A 13,633-nucleotide genomic window follows, 5' to 3' on the forward strand; every position below is an offset into this window, starting at 1 on the left:
GTTCTATTCAATTAAAATAAAATAATTTAAAATAAAATATGCATTTGAGTTCAGTAACACAAACTGTCTCTGTAACCACAGAGCTTAAAGGATCTCTGGCATTATATGAGATGTTCATGTCAAAATCTGCCTAGTTCTGCTACATGTATTAAAGGACGGCCTGACTTCCACCTAAATGGACAGGATTAGAGGTCAGAAAATATTCACTAATCCTGACAATTCTATGCCCCATTAAAATCTTACCCTAAATCCAACCCCAAGGCTGGAAATCAAAATGCTCCCGAGTGGGACCGTCCCAAAAAACCTTGTGGGGGAAAAAGTATCTGGTTTTACTGGTCCCCACATGTACACATAGACCTGGTTCACATGTGCACACATCCAGTGGTCCCCAGAAAGAGTAGCTGCTATGTGTGCAATAGCTAAAGGAGTTCCTAACAAAGGAAACACACACAACGTATTCCTTAAAAGTTTTTTATGCATTGGGCAGAGGTTTCAACACATTTCTATTGCAGACAGAAGGCACAGGCACAGAAGGAGTGAACAAACTGAGCCGGGAAAATATTGGTGGTGGCAAGAGTTAGCCGTCCACACCATTACAGCATGGATGGAGTACCTTAACAAGAGTTAAGTATGTGATGAATAGTACCACATATCCCAGTCTTCAAATAAAGGCCTATTCTTTTTCTATATTATACATTGACATTTTGCTACATTCAAAAAGGAAGTAAAGTGAATTCTGTTAAATAGAATACATTTCTGTCCACGGACAACTGTGAACTATCCTTTTAAAGAAAGTGTTATTGATCCAAACAATCAGGTAGTCTTATAAAATGGCATTTGTCATCACTTTTAAACCTACGTCTTCATGCTGACCTTGCCATAATCGCACAATTAATAAATAAATAAATAAATGGGTGTTTACACACTTTGACCTCTAGTGTCAGTGGTCATTGTGTTCACACTATTTTGGCTCTCTTGCCAGTTCACTTCAACATTTTTGCGGTCTGAGTTTTCTACATTCACTCATTGCTTTCAGGGTAAATGCAGAGTACAAGACAAGCCATGTTGTCAGAAACAGTTTTTGGACATCTATGGATGTAATTACTAAACTTTTAAAGAGAATGCTTCGCATTTGTTTTAAAAAAAAACATGCTGTAGACTAATTATAATGAAAACGTTACAGGACAAACAACTAAAACAAATTGTACTGCCAACCTGCACACCATATTTTTTTACTTCATGGCACTGAAGGGGCCAAGGCAGGAAAAATGGCACTCCAGTAGCCTTGTATAGGAATATTCATAAGCAAACCTGACAAGCCTTGTGTTCACGTTGCACCAGACAAGAGAACCGAACCAGGGACTTCAAGTGAACCGAACTCAGACCACCTCTTTGGTGCATTCACACTGCACCAAAAATATAAGGGAACCACAATGGGTTCTCCAAAATTGTCTGAAAGGGACCAAGTGTGAAAACAATATAAGGTATATACTTGCAGAACCACCATCATGGATAGTGGTATTGGGTGAGTATATCACTTGGTCAGCTTTAAAAATAAAAAATAATAAGAAAAAAAAGACAACCATATTGTACAGGTATCAACACTGCAAAGCTAAATTGTAAAAAAACAATATATATATATATATATATATATATATAATCCACAAGTCTAATGTATAAAATACAAAAACAAAAAAACAGGTGGCACATCTGTCAAATCATTTTGGTTTTCATCACTGATTTGCTAATTTAAATTAATTCAATATATATTTTCTTTTAATATATTATACTTAGGAAATTCTATTTATAGCACCTGACTTTCATGCTGCACCTCTTTATTTGTTAAATAATAAATTATATGAAAAGAAGAACTCGTTTGTCTGTGGAAGGTAATTTTATATTTCCATGTGATGGTTTAAGTTTGTTTTGGGTTTGGTCTGGACATCTGAAAACATGAAAATAACCAGGCAGCCTAACAGTGTGAGAAACCACGCTGCCACCCCCCTTTCCGAGTCTACTTGGTATGGTCCCGTACCCACTGGCAGAGCCTTAGACAGTACGCGGGGGGGCTGACGGTGGAGAAGGCCTTTCCTGGGTGCCGCAGTCTCTTCCACCAGTGCTCCAGCCTCTTCTTGAAGCCGTAGACGGTGAAGATGTCAATGATGCCCACAAAGTAGCGTTGGTCTGGTCCATCAATGACATGCAGAGGGTTCTTGAAGTTGGGCAGCAGCCGGCGGTTCTGGGCCTGGAAATCCGGCAGCTCCATCGAATCAGTTACCGTGCCGGCCGGCTGCTCAGTACAGGGTCTTCCTGAAAAGGCACTGCCGAGGTCGCTCCCTCGCTGTGACTCCGCGGCGCTGCGACTTCCGGTTCTGTTGTCTGTCTCCGACAGCAACAGGGTGGAGTCTTCCTCTGGGACTGCCCCTGGAACCGTGGGTGTCCCCGCATTGGTGGGGCTTGAGCCAGTGATCACTGACCTGACGGGTAGGAGAGGAGAGACGGTGACCAGAGTTATTAGAGCCAACATGGCCACCTGAGAGGTTGAAGTGGCAAGGGGATAAACAAAGGTATTAGAGCCAACATGGCCACCTGAGAGGTTGAAGTGGCAAGGGGATAAACAAAGGTATTAGAGCCAACATGGCTACCTGAGAGGTTGAAGTGGCAAGGGGATAAACAAAGGTATTAGAGCCAACATGGCTACCTGAGAGGTTGAAGTGGCAAGGGGATAAACAAAGGTATTAGAGCCAACATGGCTACCTGAGAGGTTGAAGTGGCAAGGGGATAAACAAAGGTATTAGAGCCAACATGGCTACCTGAGAGGTTGAAGTGGCAAGGGGATAAACAAAGGTATTAGAGCCAACATGGCTACCTGAGAGGTTGAAGTGGCAAGGGGATAAACAAAGGTATTAGAGCCAACATGGCTACCTGAGAGGTTAAAGGGGAGAGGGGATAAACAGAGGTGATAAACAGAGGTATTAAAGCCAACATGGCTACCTGAGAGGTTAAAGGGGAGAGGGGATAAACATGTATTAAAGTCAGCATGGTCACTTGAGAGGTTAAAGGGCTTAAAAAATAAATTTGATTGATTTATCATAGAAAGAGTACCATCGCATCTACCCAAGCCATTTCTTGGTGTGTAAAAACCTGTGTCGTCAGCCCATAATTAAAATAATGTAGTGGAGTCATAGAGTTGTTGTTTCTTAGCTTAGTTAATTAGGTTCAAAACACAGAGATAAAATAAATAAAATATTTGAAAAATACTGAAAATCTAGAACAAACTGAATTAAGAATTGAGAACTCTACGACTGCTTTTAGAGCGCAACCCCACTACACCTTTTTAGTTATTGACTGATTTATCGCATGGCATTCTTCTTTTAGTCAATAGAGCTGGCCATGTTAAAACAAACTTGGTGCCAAGTATGCTCTCTATCCATCTCAATGGAGGATGAACAGTCAATAAACTCAACATGACCACCTGAGGAAGTTATAAGGCGAGGCAGAAACCAAGGGAGAGATCTGTGAGTGAGCCATGTTACTGTACGGCCAAGCAGTATATTTGTGGAAACTACATGCCTGGAAGTCATTTGTTTTGTTGTGATGAAAGACCAAGACCTGGGAACAAGACAGATCTTGACATTACAGCAAGTCTGAGACCGTGAAAGAATAAAACACAAAGAACAAAAAAAAAAAGAAAAGAAAATTAAAAGAAACAGAAAAATAAATCCCACCAACTTTTTCGTGCGCATGATAAGGGTGGCGAAAGAGTGGCCCTGGTGGCGTTCGTCCTGGTGCAAGGGTTGATGGGCCACCAGGAGGCTGTAGTCCAGCACGTTGAGTCTCTGCAGGAATGACGTGTCGATCTCCACTTGCCGGAGCAGCCACGGGCGCTGCTGGTCTACAAGCACATGTATTTGCATAAGCGGTTAGGCCTCCGCAATTGTGCGTGCTACCAACTGCAAGTACTACCTGCCCTGTTATTTTCCCAGCATGCATTTCCAGCGTGACCAAACTGGCCCTCTACCACTGGCGCAGCGTATCTGTAACTTCCTTATTTTTACTGGGCACATGAATGACGGCCACCTTGGCTTTGGCTGTAGTCTGCTATGGACGGGCTCGGGAAACTCTTACCCAGGGTGATAAACTGGCCTTCAAAATTCAAGTCCTTCAGGACCACGATGACCTGGCTTCCCTCTGGGGCGGGGTCAGTCCAGCGGCTCACCTCGCAGCCCTTGATGTCATACCTGCGACCACAGAGCACAGAAGCAGCCATACATTATATCCCGGGAACAAACAGCGCCATCGGTGTCCCGTTCCACACACCATTTTCACTTCTACTTACCTGGCGTTGATTCGATCATCAGGGTAAAAAACACTCTGCATTACAATAAAGTACTTCTGTGAAAGACACAAGACACGGATTCAAATTATATCTTGAGAAATCTCACAATACAGAAAACTATTATGTGTAATATTGTAAAAAAAAATAAGTTATTACCTTTTTCCTATGAGGAATTTTGATCCTGTGGACACCTTGGAAACAAACAAATGGACACCACGACCAATCAAATGTGGAGCTATGTTCAGAGAATTATCCCCCCCCCCCCCCCCCATTAAGATGAGACTGCGGTGACTTACCCAAGAATTTGACGAGCAGTGAATGGGGATACTTCTCTAGGTGTTCCATGTAAATTCTCAGGTTGGACAGGAGGAAATGCACCTCTCTCTTGTTCTGCGTCTTCAGGAAAAAACGCTTATCGTTCCTGGAAGAGATAGACATGCTGTTATCAGCCCGGGCAGGGTTGTGGATTTGGGGCGGGACAGGTCACTTTTGACCTCATTTTCTATGAGCATGCTTGTGAAAATAGTGAAAATCCCAGGAACCATTACCCCCCCCCCCCCCCCCACCCCCACAGGTATTGAATTGTAATGTAATTTTCTCTGAGCATGCTCGTATGCGTTTGTGTGTGTGCGTGCATGCGTATGATCGAACGACCTTCATGCGCTCAGTGCCTTGGGCACTTCTCTACATTTGCATTTTAGCGCATCATTGTGTCTGTTGCTGTGAAGTGAAGGGGAGATACACCCCCACATGGCAGAACACGGAGCAACAAAGCAGGAGCAGAATACGCTGACGCACGTGAGGAAGAAGTCTGCCTTGCTTTTAGAGTTGCTGATGAACTGCAGGTACGAGCCGTCGGAGGAGAGTGAGTCCTGGTAGTCTTTCTCCGTCATACCCAGAGAGCGTCGCAGGCTGGCAAACACTGGCCCGGCAAAAGTCTCCATCACAAAGTCCTAAGACGAGTCAAGGGAACACATTAGTTTTTCGCGTCAGTTCCCAATAAATGTGACTCCCGTTTTTAATCCAACGCCTCCAGGTTTGAGGTGCTCGGGGGCAAATGGTCTCAAGGCATAAACACTAAAGGTTTTCACCCTTTATGGTCCTAAATCGACAGTATCAGAGGTTTTGGTGGTAAATGCGGTAACCATGAGGTACGTCAGAAACGACCAAGATCCGAAATGTCTTTGAACAATTTGCATAGACAAACGGCTTTATTATAGATGATAGATAGACAGACAGGGAGAGAGAGGGGAAAATAGTGTTCATTAATTAGCTCAGGAAACTACTAATAATTGAAGGTAACCGATAACAGAGTAAAAATGTAATCGTTCAGATCTTTTTGATGAATTTCCTTATTGGTGTTGCAATGTTTGGCATGTATGGTATTTTCTTTAAATTGACCTACCTTATGTATTTGAGTGACTTCCAGTCTGTAGTCATCTTCTGATAATTCATCCTATGATGAAGAAATAAGGAACTATATATCTCAATGTACTAATGCAAAACAGTCTTACAATCACACATAAAACCTGTTGCTTTTAGAGGTCAAAGAAGGCAATCATTTTATGTGTATTTGACCGAAAATCTCAAACAAGAACAACATAATAAGGAACTTCTCTCAGCATTTATATCAAATATAAAAATAGCAATCTAAAATAGGCTAACAGGCTACAAAAGGAGGATCAACAGGAAGTGTGTGTGTGTTTGTGTGTGTGCGTGCGTTGGAATCCATGAGTAAGAGACAACAGATTGGACATTTATCACAATGCTTAGTCAGCAGGCTCCTTTTCAATGGAACTGACATTGTCACGTGTGTCTGTCTGTGTGTGTGTTTGTTCGAAAGAGAGAGACAACTCCCTTGTGACCTTTCATTCACCACCATAGGGCCCAGCACGGTAACCAAATGGAAAATGGTCACTGCAAATTAGACCTCATGATTACCCACAAATAAAATGTCCATTTAAATATAAAGGTAAGAGTATTTCTGTATTTTTCCACAATCCACCCACCTGTCACTAACATTAACCTGTATTCGGTCACCTTCCTCGTCTGTATGGGCAACAGCTGAGTTTGTCGGACAACAAGTAACGGCAAGGTAACAAGTGGGAAACAAACAATGCACCGTAATATTTTTAACGATTCTTATTGGAGAAATTCAGGTATTGCCTACCTGTCTGAGTCTGTTTCTTCTGTTTTCTGTGTAATGAACATGACCCTGTGCTTTGCTGTCAGGGGCCTTTAGCCAAGAGTTGCAACAGGCAAGCCTGGCACTAGAACAAACGTGTTGGATGGGCATTTAATTTCCATGGCCGGGCACGTTAATCCTACTTACCAATGTAGAATAGTAACTTCAGGACAAGGGACGGACAGCTAATTATTTTAGATTGCATGACTTTCAGAGGCAATATAATAGCAAAATACACAGCTGTCAATCAAATTGTAGTAACTGCAATAGTTACGTCACATCCCTTAATAAAGCACACCTTCGATCGCAGATGAAGGCAAGAGAGCTACATTCCCAACAGTGATTAGTTAAGTACAGTGTTGGGAAGCATCCTACCCAAACCATTTTTGGGGGGCAAAGCATTCTCACTGGGAGTGCACTGCACCGTGTCAGGCTACAGGTGGACATGTACCCAGCTCCATTGGATAAGCCCCTTTTGGTCATATAGACACTTCCGGCCCCAGTCCTCACACGTCTTGTGGCTCTCTTGAGAAATTCCATGGGTGACGGCAGCGTGAGAGACAACCACTACCCGCCACCAGCGAATCCAAAATGAATTCAGTTACATTACACATACCAAAACCTGAAACATTGGGAATTTGTATATAACCGGCGTTTGTATATTTCTTCATGTTTAGTTAATTTAAAACACGACTAGTTTCAGACTGTAAGTGACTGTACAAGCTGACAACAAGGCCGCAAGAATGACACTGTCAATCCCTTGAAGGCTTGCCGGCAGAACATCTGAATCTACTGAGTGTTTACGTTGGGTGGGACCTTCCCTACATGTATCACCCAAGGGCATTAAACCCAGAGGCTTACAAACAAAGGACATGTAAATGGAGTCTCATATTCCACATTTGCTTTGTGCGTTCGTCCCATGCTGGAAGAAATGTAAGCAACGCGGTGTAAATACGACGAGTAACGCCAACGCGACCCGAGGTTCCTCGCTCACCGGTGCCGGGTTGTCGATGGCGTTCTGCACGGCCGCAGAAAGCCCTTCCTTCATCATGCAGGTGAGGCTGTAGAACTCATGCTGCTGGTCGATCTCAAACAGGCCCAGTAGCTTCCATTTTTGCCTCAGCCCCCCCCACATCTTCCTTTTTACAGTCCTGGTCCTCCGTGGGCCCTCAGCCGGACTGCCGGACATCTCCATCTGGAGTGGAATTGACACACACACACACACGAAGGAGGCTTGTTAGAGCCATTGGATCATGCAGGGCGGACGTCCTCTCGGTTAAGTGTAACCAGTCAGTTGGGCAAATCAGTGGGTGACAACAATCGTGTCCAAGAGAGACGTGAGGTGCCTGCGGCACACTCCGAAAGTAAACACGGCAACATTAAAGCGCAATGCCTTCATGGGCCTCAGATAGTGAAAAGCTTTTACTGGCCTCGTATTGATTGACATTAGAGTCATACCAGCCACATGTATTTGGAAAAGAAAAATGTCACTATGTTTTGTACATGCGAGTGCAGGGGGTAACTAAGGTGGTTAACTAAGACGGAGTACAGGCCAGAGTTTGTTTTCGCAAATGCACTTTTAGAGTGTTCACCAAAATACAAATGTTTGTTACCGGATAAACACACTGGTTGAACCTGTCAACTGTGAAGCCCTCAATGATTTATATTGTTCACCATTAGCTTTTGCTGATACAGCTACTATTGTTCAGATTAAGCCTAGTCTAGGACAAAAAAATAAGGTCAATGAGCTTGATTTTTTTGGTGTCCTAGACTAGGCCTAATCTGTGTACCTGAAACCAGCCATTAAAATCCTAAAGAAACACACAACAGTAAAATCTAAAGCACTAATGGGCGGGTGTATCCAGATTGTGTACGTAGGTGTCTCTTCATAGACCTGGTAATGCTTAAAATGTTATTTTAACTGTTTTTAAGAGGACTATGATGTTTGCTTGACTAATTAGGAGTTCCGTGCCTTAACGGCTTTCTAACACTGTGTTTCCGTGAATGCATTTCGTTGAATTGAATCAACAAAACGTGTGCGTTTACGGGTACTCGAGGAGTAGAGTTGTAAAATGCTGGTGTATTCCCATTCTCCTTCACTAGCGTGGGGTATGTAAATACAACCCACCGTTGATTACGGATAACCAGCTGTCTCCTTGACAACAAGCAGGTGATGAAAATGTATTTTCAAGTCCATAGGGCCTTGATGTTGCTGCTGTCTCAATGCGACACCGCAAGTACAGTGGCAGTAACTAATGAGGTCCTTGTTTAGGAGGCTACTCTGCTCAGGGCATTTACAGCATGATAACAGTTTCAATAGTTCGGCAATGTTGAGACGATTCAGGGAAAACCCACAAATCAAGGATAAAATATTTTACCAATCAGTATCTTTTCCAGTTGAGTTGATCTATAATGACCCCCTGTCCAGGGGAACCGACTTTACACCACACCCACAGCAGTTGGGCTCTAGGGTGGCAGGCCAATAAAGTGGATCCATCTTTTGCAAATACATAAATACACTGCGCATTGGGGGTATAAAATGACATGGTTAATTGGCAATTATAGGAATATCCTCTTTCCATAAGAGTTACAGCAAAAACAGTCGGTTACATATTGCTACTGCATGCCCATAGCGAAGATGCAGCGAGGCATTAGAATATTGATTCTGTTGTGGGAATGGTTCGAATTTGATGAAACGCTGCCTAAATGTAACTTATCGCACACAATTCGAATGCATCTTTCGCATTGTCGGTTCCCTACCTCTTATTCCGCTCATGGAATATACTGACATGTTTACCACACCTAATAACTAGACATGTGGTCAAAAACATCTCACAGAAAACAAGCAATATTCCAACAATATATGCGCTAACATTCATTGTAAATAGATTGAAATATGAAGATGCTTGCCTCAGTTTGGCTCATCGATGCCGTTATTCAGTTCAAGTTCCGTGTCTGTTCTGGTCCCGAGATCAGCGCATTCCTCCTCTCCGCGATTGACATAATGACACTGCAATCCGTTCTTTCAATAATATATGCGCGCAAGCGGCGATGTAGTGATACAGCACTGCTGTACGGAACCCCCATAACAAAACGCTGCACCAGAAATCCCAAACCATTACCTCGTGCCTGAAACACCTCAAAGAACACGAAAATCTCAATGTATTTTAATCAAATGTATCTTAATGCCACGGAGTCGTTTAATATGATCAATGTATAAGCCTGCATTCCCATATATTATATATAGATTATTTTAATGAAGTTATAAGCATGTTGATTATGGATCCTATTGTAAACACTGATATCTGGAATGAAGTGTGCAAGAATATTCGATAAAAACATTTTATTTTATGAACCCGAAGGAACTTCAACACATACACCTTCCACATTTTCAGACCTTGTTTTGTTCAACATATTTTAGAAAATGTACTATCATAGGAAACTGCTCACTGAGCATGTTGCTAGTCCATCAACATATTTCATATTATTTATTAAGATTCTATCATTTGTATTTACAATGTCAGGTACTGGTGTGTGGACATAAAATATTTACTTGGAAATCAAACAATGACATACTGTATGTTCATTGGGACACTTTTCAGTCTGTGTAGAGAACAGTTGCTATTCAAACAACTGGAATTACTAATTCCTAAAGACGATTTTACTAATAATATACTGGAAAACCCTGAAACAGTGCCCAAAATCAACCCAAAATCTGGTGAAATCTGATATACAAAAAAAAAACCATCTTGTCCACATTATAAAGAAATGTATAATGTGGACAGTGAATAGAGTTACAGTGAATGGATAACTGATAATGTCCAGAGCCCTGCAGAAATTGTCATAAAGGGTTAAGGAACTCAGCACTCACACAAGCTGAGCCTGCTCTGTGGTTTCTCCATTAAGCAGGCAATTATTTTACATGAAGAAAAAATTTGCATTGCAATAGCCTAAAGATGATATTTCTGGTTGCTCCGTACTCTGCAAGTGAAAAACAATATATGGCAATTACCGCAGTCATGCATGCCGAGTCTATTGGGTTTATTGCTTTACTGATAACAACCAGGACAGTAAGATTTCCGATATCTGAACTTTCTGATTTCTTCCCTATGTGTAAAAAGGCTTGCGTGTAAATCCGCTAATGTCCATTTTTAGACAAGTCATCAATCTTCAGGAAAACCAAATACATACTCCATATAAAATAAGCCTGAGGCTCGTTGTGGATATGAGTAAAAAGAAAGTGGTTGACAGCAGCTTTTCATGTCCCAAGTCAGTCAGTCATAAGATGTTTTCATCAGCTTTCATCCCAAAGAAGCGGATCAGACTTACTCCGAATGGAATTCTGGAAAGACGCTGGAACCAGGCAAGTTCTATAAGCTACTGTAACATAAGTGCTAGTTCTACTGTTCTGACCCCTTTGACAGTGGCTCCGTGACCCAATCTCTCTTAAGCCACCTTAGGCTTGCGATTCTTCCACATGACAACTCCAATGAAGGTACCTGAGGAGATAGAATGTCTGAGGTTTCTCATAAAAGGAAAACAATGTACTGTTCATAAAGTGCAGATGAAGATGGGAACGCACATGGATACAACAGTGATTGTAGTCATAGATCTGTTCATTCCCTCCAACACTCACCAACCAAGAGCAGCAATATCAATGCTGCAATCCCAGGTAGGATAACAGAGTACTCCCGAGGAAGGAAATACTGATGGACTACATGATCGCTGTCCACAAATGGCTGAAAAAGTTACAATATCCAACGTCAGTCCAACATCATGTGGAATTAAAATCAACTCAATATTTTTTTATTTGTAATTAGCAAGTTTGATTTAATCTAGGATCTAAATACTAAACTCCAGAAGTATTTGGACATCAACAATTTTTTTGGTTCTGTATTTTAGCACTTTGGGTTTTAAATGACAGAAAGACTATGGTCTACGAGGTTGTTACCAAGGCTTTTTATCTCTTCTTCACGCACCAAACATTTGATTTGGCATGCCTCCTGTTACGGTTATGTGTCTGATCAATTTATTCGGATTTATCTGCCTCATGATGTCCAGCGTGACTGGCAATAACAGTTCTTTGGTCATCATGTTGACAGATTCCAGCAACAAAACTCCAAATTAAAACGCTAAAATCATCACTACACCTTGACAGCTCACTGGTCCAACACACCTGCCCTTAAAAACAGCTACGAAGGCAACTTTCCCAAAAGCTTTGGTACCTTAAAATGGTGGGACTATGTACAAAACCCACTTTAATTTCTAAATGGTTAATCTGCTGGAAAGCAGAGTAAATTGGCACTGTCGAAGTAATTCTAGAGTTCACTCTATACAGTTGCTCGATCTCCAGGCTATACCTACCAGTATGACGACCCATATTGTGTAGTAGGAAAACAACAGAAGGCTGAAGCCTACCAGGCCCATGCCAACTGCCCGATCTGCACCTGTGGCCTAAATCAAGACAAAATATTGTGTATTAGATTAGGAAAAATAACTACTGCATGAAACTACGCATAAAATTAGAACATTTCTATTAGCCAACTAAGAACACATTAATGGGCATGGCTAACGTTAGATTAGCTTCGAAAGCAACAATTACAACAATTACTGCTATAGAACTAAAGTCTGCATCAACGTTTTATTTCATAATCGGGCCAAGAAATAAAACAAACTGTATATGACATAAAATAGTGTGGTTGCTGGCTGTAACTAGTATTCGAACACGTTTCAGATTATGTGGTTAGCAGGGTCCCGTGTAGCTCATTTGGTACATGTCACGAAACACCTAAGTATTGCATTGTTGTGTGTTCCACAAATCAGAATGTATAAAGTCGCTTTGCTAAACTATTCAAACATAATTTCAAGCTAACCAGCATGCATCTCTTCTATCTAAATATCGAGCTTCCCTACCGACATCTAATAAGCTAGTCCCTATTTAATTAAATAGATTTATAGATATTAATTCAAATTATATTATTATGCAGGATTAATCACACATCTTAATTTATTCAGGCTTTGAAAAATATGTCTTACCATTTCCAAAAGAGTATCAATAGTGCTGTTTCCGCGTATCCGACAAACGTCACCAGTACTACTAAATTTACTTCCGGGTCAGGAAGTGATAAAATACGTGTGAATATAAAGTAGCGTCAGGCTGGCAACATTAGAGATTCCGTAGCAACAATAAGACTTCCGGTTTTCGGATTTTGCGCGTAAAATACCAGCAACAATTGCAAATACAGTGTCCCTTGATTTCTTTGCATATATTTACTCTATTGAGTCTGCTTAACAATTCCTACAATACATTCACTGCGGCTTATAGAATAGTTTTTTTTTATATAGGCAATATACACTCACCTAAAGAATTATTAGGAACACCATACTAATACTATGTTTGAACCCCTTTCGCCTTCAGAACTACCTTAATTCTACGTGGCATTGACACTGAAAGCATTCTTTAGAAATGTTGGCCCATATTGATAGGATAGCATCTTGCAGTTGATGGAGATTTGTGGGATGCACATCCAGGGCACGAAGCTCCCGTTCCACCACATCCCAAATATGCTCTATTGGGTTGAGATCTGGTGACTGTGGGGGCCATTTCAGTACAGTGAACTCATTGTCATGTTCAAGAAACCAATTTGAAATTATTCGAGCTTTTTGACATGGTGCATTATCCTGCTGGAAGTAGCCATCAGAGGATGGGTACATGGTGGTCATAAAGGGATGGACATGGTCAGAAACAATGCTCAGGTAGGCCGTGGCATTTAAACAATGCCCAATTGGCACTAAGGGGCCTAAAGTGTGCCAAGATAACATCCCCCACACCATTACACCACCACCACCAGCCTGCACAGTGGTAACAAGGCATGATGGATCCATGTTCTCATTCTGTTTACGCCAAATTCTGACTCTACCATCTGAATGTCTCAACAAAAATCGAGAATCATCAGACCAGGCAAAATTCTTCCAGTCTTCAACTGTCCAATTTTGGCGAGCTCGTACAAATTGTAGCCTCTTTTTCCTATTTGTGGTGGAGATGAGTGGTACCCGGTGGGGTCTTCTGCCTCAAGGATGTGCGTGTTGTGGCTTCACAAATGCTTTGC

The 13,633-nt window shown here is 41.8% G+C and overlaps 2 protein-coding genes across 5 annotated transcripts; both read right to left on the reverse strand.

The window, feature by feature from the left end:
* Window positions 1-457: 457 nt before the first annotated feature.
* Window positions 458-9,544, reverse strand: pip5kl1 (phosphatidylinositol-4-phosphate 5-kinase-like 1). 4 transcript variants are annotated; one of them, XM_029124929.2, is made up of 11 exons: window positions 9,435-9,544; window positions 7,519-7,719; window positions 5,745-5,795; window positions 5,138-5,292; window positions 4,636-4,760; window positions 4,496-4,530; window positions 4,340-4,395; window positions 4,129-4,241; window positions 3,733-3,895; window positions 3,574-3,612; window positions 458-2,477 (listed from the first exon to the last, which is right to left on the reverse strand). In XM_029124929.2, exons 1-11 carry the CDS (start codon window positions 9,447-9,449, stop codon window positions 2,015-2,017), a joined length of 1,416 nt encoding a protein of 471 aa, XP_028980762.1. In that variant the 5' UTR covers window positions 9,450-9,544; the 3' UTR covers window positions 458-2,014. The 4 variants fall into 4 exon arrangements, with proteins under 4 accessions (XP_028980762.1, XP_028980763.1, XP_034152648.1 ...); XM_029124930.2 differs by lacking the exon at window positions 9,435-9,544 and adding an exon at window positions 8,903-9,039; XM_034296758.1 differs by having other exon boundaries at window positions 2,208-2,477; window positions 3,729-3,895.
* A 309-nt stretch (window positions 9,545-9,853) lies between these two features.
* Window positions 9,854-12,648, reverse strand: dpm2 (dolichyl-phosphate mannosyltransferase subunit 2, regulatory). Its single transcript, XM_010904900.3, has 4 exons — window positions 12,561-12,648; window positions 11,889-11,978; window positions 11,161-11,263; window positions 9,854-11,023 (listed from the first exon to the last, which is right to left on the reverse strand). The coding sequence occupies exons 1-4, from the start codon at window positions 12,561-12,563 to the stop codon at window positions 10,971-10,973; spliced, it is 249 nt and encodes an 82-aa protein (XP_010903202.1). The 5' UTR covers window positions 12,564-12,648; the 3' UTR covers window positions 9,854-10,970.
* Between the last annotated feature and the right edge of the window lie 985 nt (window positions 12,649-13,633).

This window comes from Esox lucius, chromosome 14 (genome assembly GCF_011004845.1).
Source record: "Esox lucius isolate fEsoLuc1 chromosome 14, fEsoLuc1.pri, whole genome shotgun sequence".
Classification (NCBI taxonomy): Eukaryota; Metazoa; Chordata; class Actinopteri; order Esociformes; family Esocidae; genus Esox; species Esox lucius.